This window comes from Hippichthys cyanospilos, chromosome 9 (assembly GCF_059441005.1).
Source record: "Hippichthys cyanospilos isolate Australia breed blue-spotted pipefish chromosome 9, RoL_Hcya_1.0, whole genome shotgun sequence".
NCBI lineage: Eukaryota > Metazoa > Chordata > Actinopteri > Syngnathiformes > Syngnathidae > Hippichthys > Hippichthys cyanospilos.
The window spans coordinates 18,157,511-18,170,684 of NC_142377.1; the positions used below are offsets into that span (position 1 = coordinate 18,157,511).

Genomic DNA, 13,174 nt, shown 5'->3' on the forward strand with positions numbered 1-13,174 from the left:
TTTCTTTCCCACCGTACAAACGACACGAGTACAACTTCCGGGCTAGATTTTCAAACACTGGTGAGCTAGCCGCGTTATCTTAGCTCAGGGAATTACGGCTGTCTTCTCTGTGTTTACGGTAAGTTCGTTTTGTTTTAACCGAGTCATCGTTTACTTTCAATGTGCTTAATTTAACAGTGCGACGGGGGGTATGTCGATTTGTTCTCGTTAGCCAGCGGAAGTAAAAATGCTAACAAGGTCCTTGCTTTGTTTCATACATCCAAGTGATGCTATTGCTAAGCGACCAAGTTTAGGATCCTCGTGTCTCTTGCTAAATAAAAACATGTGTGTTTACTTGTTTAGAAAGCGGGCGTACAATTTTGTGTTTTAGCTTGCCCCTATCAAGCAGTGCATCAATGTCGAGCGCGAAGAGGAGACGCGCAACTTCTCCCTCCAGCAGTGTGAGTGGAGGTGGGGATCTCGACGACGTTTCCACTCCTGGTAGTGGTCGTAAAAGGAAATGGGCTTCCAGTGTTGCACCTGTAGAAACGGTATATACAGTTTATATATATATATATATATATATATATATAGTTTTGGGATGAGCTATTTGAATAACCTCTCGAAACTAAGAACGATAACGCCTGTCATCTAGATTGCTGTATGCCACGAGTTGTTCAACGCTGTCAGGGACTACAAGGATGAGCAAGGGAGAAACCTCAGTGATTTTTTTCTACGAGTACCAAAGAGAAGGTATTCAACAATTAATACTTGGAAAATTGGCTTTCACGTGTAACACTTGTGCAATGATACATTATCAGAAGCAACTCGAAGTCCACAATAAAAGTGGCAGGCCCCGAGCACCAGAACCTAAATACCACAATACAGAGCACTTTTGAAGATCATGCTAATGATGTCCTCATCTCCAGAAACCTGCCTGATTACTATGAGGTGGTATCCCAGCCAATAGACATGACAAAAATTCAGCACAAGCTGAAGGCAGAAGATTATCAAGAGGTGGAGCAGCTCACTGCAGACTTCCAGCTCATGTTCAACAACGCTAAATCCTTTTACAAGGTCCAACATATTTAACACTTTTTATTCTTAGTAGCTAAATGATTTAATTTCAGTGATTGTTGTGTTGATTTCCCTAAAATTCTACTTTGTGGTTCTTTTTTTTCATCAATCCAGAGGGACAGCGAGGAGTATCAAGCTGCCAACAAGCTGTGGGTTACTTATTTGCAGACGAGGAATGACTTTTTGCAGAGTGGAGATGGAGAAGATGATGAGGATGATGGGGACGACATGATGGATAATCCAGGGGGTTCAACAGAAGATGAGGTCAGTCTGGCAACAATCTGTTATCTTTTCAGCTTGATGTCGTGTGCAGGCTTTTCAAAGCAACCATACATTTCTCATTAGACTATGGATGTCATATAAAACATAGCCTCAGACCAGCCTGTGGCAGACATTTATGTTTTATTGTCACTCAGGCATCTTCCAGCAGCTTAAAAGAAGTGTTAGAACAACTCCTTGCGGCAGTGGTTTTGTACACTGATCCCTCGGGTCACGTGGTCAGTAAACTCTTTGAGAAATTGCCTTCCAAAGTGGTAAGTTCTGTTTGACTTTTAAAAAACGATGTCTCTTATGTAGTAAATATTACTGCAGTCTCTCATGGCTTTTTCTGTTTCCTTGATAGCATTACCCAGACTACTATGCTGTTATAAAGGAGCCCATTGATCTGAGGACGATCGCTCAAAGAATACAGGTAGGAGCTATAGAAAAGAAAAACATTAACTTGTTTGATTTTAGTTAGGTTTTATACATCTTGTGAAAATATTAGATCATTTGAGCAAAAATCTGCTATGTTACTTTATCATGAAATAATGGCTTTTTATTTGTCCTGTAGGTTAAAAATATTGTCTACCTTCAAAATGATGCCTGGTTCTCTCTGCTATTCAATTTTTATTTTTTCATTCATTATTTAAACTTTTTTTGTTTTTCTTGTCTTTGGTCAGATGGGTTACTACAAAAGTGTCAATGCCATGGGGAAAGACATTGACCTCATGGCCAAAAATGCCAAAACATACAATGAACCCGGATCTCAGGTTTTTAAGGTATGCCTTTTTTTTTTAATGTACCGTATATGATGTATTTACTCCTGGGACAGCATTACAGTTGTAACAGCTTGTTGTGCCACATCGTAGGATGCCAACACCATAAAGAAAGTGTTTATCCAGAAGAAAACTGAACTGGAACATTCTGAACCCACTAAATCAAGTCTTCGCATTAGGTAATTTATGATTTCCACGTGAACTTCACTACTACTGTAGACTGTAACTGCATATTGTTGTTTTTTTTTCTCTTCTCCGTTATTCAGAAATCGCAGATCTGGTCAGGGAGATCGACTTTCTGGTGTCAGCGTAGCTCTTCAGTATGGCTCAGAGAGTGAAGATGACCCTGTGCTCTCTGGTAGGCTTTGCTGGGTGGAACTGACTTAAAAAAAAAAAAAAAAAAAAAACCTTGGATTCACCCATTCCAATATTGTGCAGGCTCTGTGTGTTACGACGAAGGTGAATCAGAAGCTGAGAGTCAGAGTTCAAGCATGGAGATGAGCAATCCCATCTTCCAGCTGTATGAAGCCGTGCGAGGCGCGAGAAATAGCCAGGGCCAACTTTTTTCCGAACCTTTCCAGAATCTGCCCTCTCGCAGGGAATATCCCGACTACTACCAGCAGATAAAACAGACCATTTGTCTGTCGCAAATCAGGTTGAGATTACAAACATTTTTGGTTGTGGTGGTTGTGGTTATTTGTCAATTTTTTTTTATTTTTCTGTGGCAAATTTTTCTTAACTGTAGGACAAAGATGAAGAATGGTGAATATGAAAATGTGGAACAAATGGATGCTGACCTCACTTTGATGTTTGAGAATGCAAAGAGATACAACATGCCCAACTCAAGTATATATAAACGGGCTCTCAGGCTTCAGCAGATTTTGCAGGTAACAATCTATTTCATCATCATTTGTGCCCCGTGCCATTTAGTCGAAGATCCTAATCATTCAATGTTGCATTTTTCCAGGCAAAAAAGAAAGAACTTGTGAGAAGAGATGATGAGGATGGTGACAGTCTTCTGTCATCTGATGCAGGCAGCACTAAGAGAAAAAGGTAACAAGTCATTTTTTCCCTACCTCTACCATTTAACCTTTGATGTGTGTTGCTAATCTTGCATTTGATTATTTTTCCATTTCGCCAAGCCACAAGAAAAATATCAAAAAGAACAGAATGAAAGCCCTTTATGCTGCAGTGACGGATGCCAGGGAAGTCGGCACCAATCGCCGCCTTTGCGACCTGTTTATGGTCAAGCCATCCAAGAAGGACTACCCCGACTACTATAAGGTAATCCTAGAACCCATGGACCTGAAGACCATTGAGCACAACGTTCGCACTGAGCGCTACGCCACAGAAGAGAAGCTAATGGATGACATGAGGTTAATGTTCCGTAATGCCCGCCATTATAACGAGGAAGGCTCTCAGGTAGAGTGTGTGAAGGATGTGGGACTAAAATATCCATATGAATGTCACTATTGCTATCATTAAATTGTTTTGCTTATCTATTTATTGTCAATGTAGGTGTACAATGATGCTGACATCCTGGAGAAGATACTTAAAGATAAGCGCAAGGAGTTGGGACAACCACCTGAAGAAGAGGATGTTGGCTCTCCGAAACTAAAATTGAGTAGGTTTTTTTTTAAAAAAGGGAAGTCAAGTCAAAAATCATCTTTACTATAGTATTTACGATGAGTCCCCAGTTGTCCAAACATGGCATTCTGTTTAATATTGTGTTTGTGGAATAATAACTTAGAAATGCAATCCGTACCCTTTTATACATTGGATTTGCTATTGACTGAAAATCATGTCCCAGGGGCAGGGGTCACATAATGACCAATCCCTCACAGGTTTTCTGAGTTTAGTCATGCAGTGTTCATAAGCTGAGCTGTGATTAGCTGTCTTTTGAGCAACTGTGATTTCACTTTCAGTCATCAGCATGGCAAGATGGCATATCGCCCTGAGATGCATAAAAACATGTAGAATTTGAAGTTGAAGTCACATTTCACAATCACTATCAATCCGACTACCATGACTTGTATAAAAGATGTTTTTGTAAAGGAAGTGTTTGATTCCACTTTAATTTATCTATTTTTCATTCAAAAGCGATGCAATAATTTTTGTATTAGTATGACAAGATGATTTTCAACAATGATCGTTTATTTTCATTAGTTTGGAGCTTGTTAGTTTAAGATAAGGTATGAACTTCTCGTTGTCTGTCTGAGAGGTTTAATTTAATGTCAAATGTTTTCTAAACAGATTTATTAAATTTACATTCTGATCACATTCTAAAAATGCCATGACTATTGTTCCCCTTATGCATGGTAATACTTAGCTCAAAGTCAGTTTTGCCTGATAACAGTTAAAAAAAAACTGAATAGACTATGATGTATGAATATAAGCCAAGATCAAACGTGAAAGTGGCAGAAATTTAGGTGTAATTATGTTCATACACTTGTTGTACATTTGTCAAGTCTAATGAAATCAGGTTTAAAACTATGGCCTTTATGTGGGATCAATTCCCAGAATAACATGCCAGTGGCATTGACCTGATTTCGGCAAACTTGAAAATGAGGATAGATTTTTTTTTCAAGCACATTACAGATGGTCAGGAAAGATACTGTGAAGCAATACCTTAATTGATCATCAAGTAGGAACACAGCATCTCCATGAATGGCTTTTTGATTTATGCTTGTTGCAAAAATGTAATGTCTGTTCGTATTCCCAGTTTGTGTATGTCAATATTAATGCAGTATGTGATAAGTTTCACTAAGAAAAGCAAATTTCGTAATTCCTTTCTTGGTTTGATATATATTACTAATACGTTATCGTAGGCAAAACTGTTGACTGACTGTAGAGATTGGTCTCCTTATTTTTTCAGGAAAGAGTGGCATCTCTCCAAAGAAGACCAAATACCTCACGCCTCTGCAGCAGAAGTTAAACGAGCTCTACGACGCAGTGCGGAACTTCACAGACCGCCGCGGCCGCCGCCTGAGCACCATCTTCCTGCGCCTGCCGTCTCGCGCTGAGCTGCCCGATTACTACGCCACCATCAAACGACCCATTGACATGGAGCGCCTCCGCAGCCACATGGCAGCGGGACGCTACCAGGATGTCGAGGCCCTTGCTGAGGACTTCACCGTCATGTTCAATAATGCTTGCATGTATAATGAGCCTGAATCTCTAATTTACCGGGATGCTCTCGTGCTGCACCGGGTGCTCCTGGAGACGCGCAAGCACCAGGAGGGAGGAGAGGATTCTGGTCCTCCCGCTGTGGGAAATTTGGTGCGTGAGATGATCAGGAACCTGTTAGTGTCAGTTCTTGGCCACCAGGACGAAGAGGGCCGATGTTATAGTGACTCGCTTGCCGAAATTGCCGCCATGGATCCTGATGACCCAGAGAAGTCCCCACTAAATTTTGACATCATCAGGGTAAATGTGGAGCGTGGTCGCTACAGAAGACTGGACGTCTTTCAGGAGCATGTGTTTGAAGTTCTGCAGAAGGCCAGGAGGCTGCACAGGTACTAAGAGAATTTTCGAGAACGGTTGTCTAGCCAAGCTAAGGATTTGTTGAGATAAAACACAAGTGTTAGATCACGTCTACTGTGGCCCAGAAAATGTAAAAGTTTGTTGGAAACTGCCTTATTTAACAATCTAGACATGTCTTTCATTAAACATAGTGTATGTATCATATCTTAACTTACGTTTGACCTACCTACTGCCTTGTTTGCTTCTGCAGGACCGACTCCGAGGTATTTGATGATGCAGTGGAGCTGCAGCAGTTTTTCATCAAGATCCGAGATGAGCTGTGCAAGAATGGAGAGATTTTACAGACCACTGCGCTCAACTACACTTTGAAACACTTGCACAATGACGTGGAGCAGGAAAAGAGGGAGAAAATACCCAAAGAGATTGAAGAGGATAAAGACAAGGAGGATGAGCCAAGTAAAAGTATGTGCGCTATTCAAAACATCAGCAGTAATAATCCAACAATTGATGCTTGAAATTATAATCTCTTCATTTGATTTTTTTTCCCCTCTAATAAAGGTTCAAAGGAGAAGAATCTGCCAAATGAAGTTTGGCGTCCCGAATTGCATACAGATCTCGTGTACCAGCAAAAATGCACCTTCGAGAATACCACTTACCAGTTGGGGGAGTTTGTCTATGTGCAACCATCAGAGGCCAACTTGAAGCCTCATATCGTCTTGATTGAGCGTCTTTGGGAGGACGACAAAGGTTACAAGTCACTTAGTACATAAAGATAAGCTCAGCAGACCTCATTATCCCTCTTTTTTTTTTCTTCGCAATTTTTCATATTTATGGTGGAAACTATTCTCAAAATATTTATTTTGGTCTTCATATCACTGGAAAAACTTGCCGGTACTTTGGAAGGAGCTTGTAGACTCTTTACATCCTCTAACTGTGCAAATGGGGGACTGTGAAAGCAGTTCAGGTAGGCTATAAGATCTTAACAGAGCATCTGCAGGTATTAGCAATTCTATTTAATGGCGTGACAGGAAAACCACCTTTTTCCTTTTCAAATTAAGAGCAAAGTAATTGTAACATGAAATAAGGTATTGCTATTGCTATTTTGTTTGTGAGTTTTATATGAATGCACATTGATCGTAGTGGCACAATTTTCCGGCAGATGAGCCAAAAACAAAACAAATGGTGTTACTAAACTGGAATCAGAGTTGACACAGATAACACAGCACTCAGTTTGAAAAATAAAACACTTCACAGGAGGTAGATCCTTGAAAAATGTGAAGAACGACTGCTCTAGCTAATCTCTTTGTTTGTGTTTTTGAAGGTGAGAAGTGGCTCTATGGCTGCTGGTTTTACAGGCCGAGAGAAACCTTCCATATGGCGACTCGCAAGTTCTTGGAAAATGAGGCCTTCAAGAGTGACTACTACAACAGAGTGTCCTTCAGTAAAGTCTTGGGCAAATGTGTTGTCATGTTTGTGAAGGTAAGCCTGAAAGTTGTGAAAATGTTTGTCTGTTGATTTGTTCTGAAGCTGCTCATTACGGTTGTCTGACAAACGTAGGATTATTTCAAACTCCAACCAGAAGGCTTCAAAGCTGAGGACGTGTTCGTTTGCGAATCCCGATACAATGCCAGGTGCAAGTTGTTCAAGAAGATCAAGATATGGGCTGTCCCTCCAAGCCCTGTCAGATTTGTACCTCGAGATGTGCCCCTGCCCGTCGTTCGTGTTGCCTCCATGTTTGCTAAGCCTGACTTGGAGAAACTTGAGAAAATCTCATTTGTTGACAGCAGCAGTTTCATAGACAAGGTGAGCTTTTAACTTTTATGGTTCTGTTATATAGGTTATCCCTGATGAATGAAGCAGGGATTTTGGTATCCATTTTTTTTGATTAGCATACAAGTATTGATGTTATTACTGCTTTTCTTCCACCCTGAGGGGATCCGTGGGTTTATTGCAGGAGTAAATACAGGGACACAATATTGTATCAATACAGTGATTTCAGCTTCCCACATTTGCTCACATCTATCTACGAATAGTGAATTTAGATAAAAGTCGGCTCTATATAAATATGTCAAAGAAAACGTTAATTGGACCTAATGAAATGGCGGTGTGTATTTGGCAAGCTGTGGTATTTAACCTGAAGGCATGACAGAGTCAAGCTATGAAGTCATTAGTGTCTATGTTAAACATTTCTAGGAGAGGGAGGATGTCCCCATGGAGGTGAGCGGTGCAGAGCCAGGCTGCCAGTACTATGAACAGTTGCGTTACAATGACATGTGGTTTAAAGTGGGGGATTGCGTTTACATCCAATCGCATGGCCTCTCCAAGCCTCGGGTCGCCAGGTAAAGCCGTGTTTCGGTATTTTTATTGATCTGTTTGTGTGTGATGGTTGACCATTGCTTCCTTGACTGGAATGTAGGCTGGAGAAACTTTGGGTGCAAAATGGAACCACTTTCTTCTTTGGGCCCATTTTCATTCACCCAGAGGAGACTGCACACGAGCCCACGAAGATGTTCTACAAGAGAGAAGTGTTTCTCAGCCACCTGGAGGAGACCTTGCCCATGACGTGCGTCATAGGTACTGCTCTCTTCCTTCAAAGCCACTCTTTTTTTTTTTTTCTTTCTTTCTTTCTTTCTTTCTCAAACATCGTTTTTATTCTTAGGCAAATGCATGGTGTCGTCGTTCAAGGACTACCTGTCATGCAGACCTACCGAGGTTGCAGAAGAGGATAATCTCCTTTGTGAGAGTCGCTACATAGACTCTGAAAAACAGGTGAAAAAGTTCAAGGGGCTGAAGCGTTTCTCGTACTCTTCGAAAGTGGTGGAAGATGAGGTCTATTATTTCAGGTGGGCCCGTTTGTACGAAGCACTTGTGATTGAAAACGCAATCGATACAAGACTTTTTTTTTTTTTCGCCCACAGGAAATTAATAGTTCCACAGAAGGAAGCATCTCCCTTTTTAAATAAGAAGATAGACGAACTTGAGGTGAAACTAGCAGACATCGAGGATGGAGATGATGACATGGATGACATGGAGGATGACGATGAGGGCATGGAAACGCCTTCTATACCCCAGATGCAAACCTCTCTCACCAGCGATATGGATGGCATGCCTTACACACCTTCTCAGGTGTGCACATTGTCCCTCCCAATATTAAGATGGACACACTAAACTGCTTTAACCCTTTCAGTCCACACCAAGGATTAAAGGCTTGTCCAAGAAGGAAGGCGCCAAGAGAAAGATCAACATGAGCGGATACATCTTGTTCAGCAGTGAGATGCGAGCAGTCATCAAGGCTCGGCACCCAGACTTCTCTTTCGGTGAACTGAGTCGTCTGGTTGGCACCGAGTGGAGAAACCTGGAAGCCGTCAAGAAAGCAGACTATGAAGGTGAACCTGCAGAAGATGGCGTTAGCAGCTAGGCTTGTCCTAGTCTTCTTTTAGAGATTTCTCTGACATAAGCACATGACACCATTGTGGTCAGAATGTAAACTTTTGTGTTTTGTGTTAGAACGGGCAGCCAAAATCGTGGAGCAACAAGAACGGGAAAGGCCAGCCCTGAAGCAAGCGTCCCCAAGATCAGGTACCCCCGTAGGGTCACTGATGGGGGTCGTGCCTTCGCCTAGCACATTGGGCATGATAAACCAGACCATGACACCTATGTCAGGTAACCCCTCTCAGACACAGCACGAGTGTTTGACTAGATGGCAGCAAGGAAATGGGCAGGACTATTTCAAATACTCTTTAACAGTTGACAATGCAACTTTGCTAAAGCCACAGGTTTTTGTGCCTTGTTCTTTATGCTTGTCACTTTTATTGTCGCTAACTTTTTTTAAACTGCATGACCATGACATTGCATGACTAACCATTTTAACCATAGGTCTTCCGTTCTTGTTTTGCTTGATAACGCTCATTTACTGCATTCCCTTTCACACACATAGCCTGTTGGTTTTTAAATTGGCTTATTTTAAGTTGTATTCTCTTTTAAAATGTTAATGTCAAAAACGTATTTTTGTCAAAAACCTGCTGGACACTTTCAGATGTATAGTTTTTCATACTTGACCCCAAAGTCCCTTCATTTCTCACACGGTCACTGGTTAGGAGGACGTCCTGTTTGACCAACGTTTCAGGGAGCCGATAAGCCTGTGTTAAGCTATTTATCGTTTCCTCAGCATTAAAGGGTGATGGGGGTTTGATTTTATTTTAGCATCATAATATTACAGATACATTTAAGATTTTTTGTTTAATAATTGGTAATTAATTGTAAATGACCATTTTAAATATGGCTGCAAGAGTTTAACCATGCAAGTTTGCAATAAATAAGCATTCATGGGGCCTTTGTGTGAAAGGGGCCAAGTGTGCGCAACAGTAGTGCATGTCACATGGACAGCTGCATGTCACTTATGCATGAATGTGTTGTCATCCTCTCCTCGCCCTCTTCCCCCAAGGCATGATGGGAGCTTACGGGCCACCTTACATGCCCTTGCAGGGCCCCCATGAGGGTTTGTTGAGTGTGGCCCCAATGTCACCTTATCAAGCAGGGGGCCCCCATCTTCCACCTCATCATCTACACCAAAGTGGTATGCCCGGGTATCCGGGCATGCTTCATCATGGTAAGGGTTTTACTGTGGCAGCCACAAATGATCACTCGCCACCAGTCGTGGTCTTTGTTTGCTCCACGTGATGCGGTGGGGCTGCAAGTAGCTTTTCTCTCTGTATTCACATACTGGATCTACAGACACACTACTGATGCATGTCATAACACTGGTATCCAACTACTAATGTTCAGCTGAAGTTATAGCAACATTTTATTTTTATTTTTTTAAATGTAAAAGTTACTAGTGTTGTAGTTGTTGACACAGAATAATGATTTCTCTTTAATAGGCATGATGGGCACTGCTGTGAATGGCATGTCAGGAAGTCCGGCTCCAGGAGGCCTCATGCAGCAGGTGAGCTGCAACTGCCCATTTTACACCAAGACATGGCATTTGAAGAAAACCTGTAAAATGGTAGAAAACTGGCGGTGCACCACTAAACCAAGTGCAAAAAAAGTATATATTCGTAAGGGGGCAGTGAATTTTTCTTTAAAGGGATAGTGTGTAAGATTTAGGCAGTTTTTCATTACGGACAGCAGGAGGTGCTGCATTTACCATTGTCCGTAGCTACAACAAACATGGCCGCCTCCGGAGAAGTCCTACTCCATGTAATATAATTTAATGATAACTAGACCTATGATTATGTTTAAAAAATACTGGTGGTCATTAAGAACACATTCATTTGCAAGTTTTTGAAATTTACAATCATTTAATTTATTTTTTTTTAATGAAAAACGGTCAAAATCTTACATACTGTCCCTTTAAAAAAAATGTGTACACAGCAGTCATTTTTTTTTTCTTTAAAAAACAAAACAAAAAAAAATCTGCAAGGACCCTTTGTATAAACATGGCATTCTGATTACATCATGTATGTGAAATATAAATAGTTTTTTTTCATGTTAGTGGCAGCCATTTCGCCACTTGTTCTTGACTGAAAATGACAGTTGCTCGGGACTTTGGTAACAACCAATCATTGCTCGCCTATTCTCTGAGTTTGGTCATGTGACGTTCACAAGTTGCCTGGTGATTGGTTGTTACCTGAGCAATTGTGATGTCATTACAGTCAGGTGGCAAAATGGCCACCCCCTGACATGGATACAAATTTGTGTGAATTGTGCTACTTAATTCATATTCCACAAACATTAATTAGAAAATGGGTTTGGACTATAGAACATATTGTTAAGAACAATTTTGGTTTGACTTCCCTTTTAAATATTATTTAAAGTTGTACGGATACTTTAATGGTTTACCATTTGCTCCATGTACACACTCAGAGACTCTAGTTAAGAAGCAACTTGGTTTCAATTATATTTAGATTTTATTTTCAACACCAATTTTTTTTTCTATTTCAGCCAGGAATGTTCAGCCCAGGACAGCATGCTCCCCCACCATACCCAGGTCAGGGCCAGGCCCCGCCCATGTTTGTAGCCCCCCCTCCGAAGACTCAGCGAGTGCTGCACTCAGAAGCCTATCTGAAGTATATCGAGGGTTTGAATTCAGAGTCCAGCACGGTCAGCAAGTGGGACCAGACGCTGAAAGGTCCGAACAAAGCCTGGTTTCTATGATGGCTTATTCCCATTTATTTTGAAGTTTTTTTCAATCTGATATGGCTGTGTCGAATCATATCCTTATTGTGTTATTTGTATCATGCAGTGAAAATCCTGACTTAATCACTTGAATACAAAACATCTCTCCACAGCTCAGAGGCGAGATGTTCACATGACCAAAGAGCAAGAGAGCCGGCTGCCAGCTCACTGGCTAAAAAGCAAAGGAGCCCACTCCACTATGGCGGACGCACTGTGGCGCCTGCGCGACCTGATGTTGAGGGACTCCCTCAACATTTGTCAGGCCTACAATATGTGACGTGTAGGCCTGGTACCGCTTTTAACCACACCTCCCACGGCCCTTACACTCAAACTTGGTATTGAACTGTAGACCCTAGAAGCAATATTTTATAGCAATCCTTAACCGATTTTATATTTATTAGTAACTATAATGAGCTAAATAGTTGTTTGTGCATTTTCATTTTTTTACTGCGGATTGATTTTGCTGCCTACAAAACATGTGTTTTGGCTTATTGGTACTGTTAAAATAAACTTATGAATACTATTTAAAGAGGAGAACTTACAGGTGTTATTGTAGTAAATTGAAAACAAATGTATCACATTTCCTCAAATAGATGCCTTACCCTATATGAATAAATCAACACGACACCTCAAATAGACACCTTTACCACCCATAGAAAAAGTTAATAGATGGTTCCACCATTGTTGCTGTCATTACCCTTCCTTTGATATCTTCCACATCATGGAAAATGCAAACGCGCAATGAGTCATGGTTAATGTCATTTCCACAGAAATCATGGCATCTGTAAACTGACTGATGTATGAAGAAGTGCTTGTGCACGATTTGTGAAATATTTCTCAGCAATTGTGTGAAATGATTCAGCATTAAATTGAAAATCATTTGGATTGGAAAAAAAAAAAAAAACAAGTTCCTTGTGTTGTTATTGTATAGCAGATCCAGCACATGTGAATCTGACTGGAATTTAAAACAAAAATGCAACTGCATGCACTGAACTGAACATAACCTGGCATTGGAAAAATAAAAGCCTTGTATAAAGGTTGTCCAAGCCACAAGCAGAATTGTATAAAGCAAACGTGTGGACCTTTCCATAAAGGCAATTGCTGAAATAATTGAACTAAAGATAATTTAGGATTTAAATTTAGAAAAGATAATTCATTGTACTACTTATAGGAGACTAATACATGTAATAGAAACTGAAAATCAGTCAATCGCGTGGCAATTCCTTCTCTTTCAAACACATTTCGTGATAGTTAACAGCTCGAGTTAAACAAATCCTTCATAAATAAAATATTAGATAAAGCCTTTGTCAACGCAATGCTGCAAAGCTAAAAACGTGTTCCATTGAACAACATTCGTGTTCCAGCAAGTAGATGTTTGGGGGTCGGGGTGAAATTGTACGAGTAACAAAATTGGAAAGTTT

General features: G+C 40.7%; 1 protein-coding gene across 1 annotated transcript; it reads left to right on the forward strand.

Moving 5' to 3' along the window:
* Positions 1-26: 26 nt before the first annotated feature.
* LOC148419272 (protein polybromo-1-like) lies at positions 27-12,647 on the forward strand. The gene is made up of 30 exons (XM_088423820.1): positions 27-118; positions 371-530; positions 635-732; positions 909-1,056; positions 1,171-1,320; positions 1,473-1,589; positions 1,679-1,747; positions 1,998-2,096; positions 2,187-2,272; positions 2,360-2,451; positions 2,532-2,748; positions 2,839-2,980; positions 3,061-3,146; positions 3,236-3,515; positions 3,612-3,717; positions 4,969-5,608; positions 5,827-6,038; positions 6,135-6,323; positions 6,898-7,055; positions 7,134-7,379; positions 7,770-7,915; positions 7,993-8,150; positions 8,236-8,419; positions 8,495-8,702; positions 8,764-8,962; positions 9,084-9,239; positions 10,021-10,185; positions 10,457-10,521; positions 11,520-11,706; positions 11,867-12,647. Exons 2-30 carry the CDS (start codon positions 396-398, stop codon positions 12,028-12,030), a joined length of 4,902 nt encoding a protein of 1,633 aa, XP_088279946.1. The 5' UTR covers positions 27-118; positions 371-395; the 3' UTR covers positions 12,031-12,647.
* The last annotated feature ends 527 nt before the right edge of the window (positions 12,648-13,174 follow it).

Bases quoted from the DNA above. Each gene is read 5' to 3' on its own strand.
- LOC148419272 (XM_088423820.1), top strand. From the start codon at position 396: ATGTCGAGCGCGAAGAGGAGACGCGCAACTTCTCCCTCCAGCAGTGTG. The intron at 8,420-8,494 runs GTGGGCCCGTTT...TTTCGCCCACAG, and splicing joins GATGAGGTCTATTATTTCAG to GAAATTAATAGTTCCACAGA. The intron at 11,707-11,866 runs GTCCGAACAAAG...ATCTCTCCACAG, and splicing joins GTGGGACCAGACGCTGAAAG to CTCAGAGGCGAGATGTTCAC.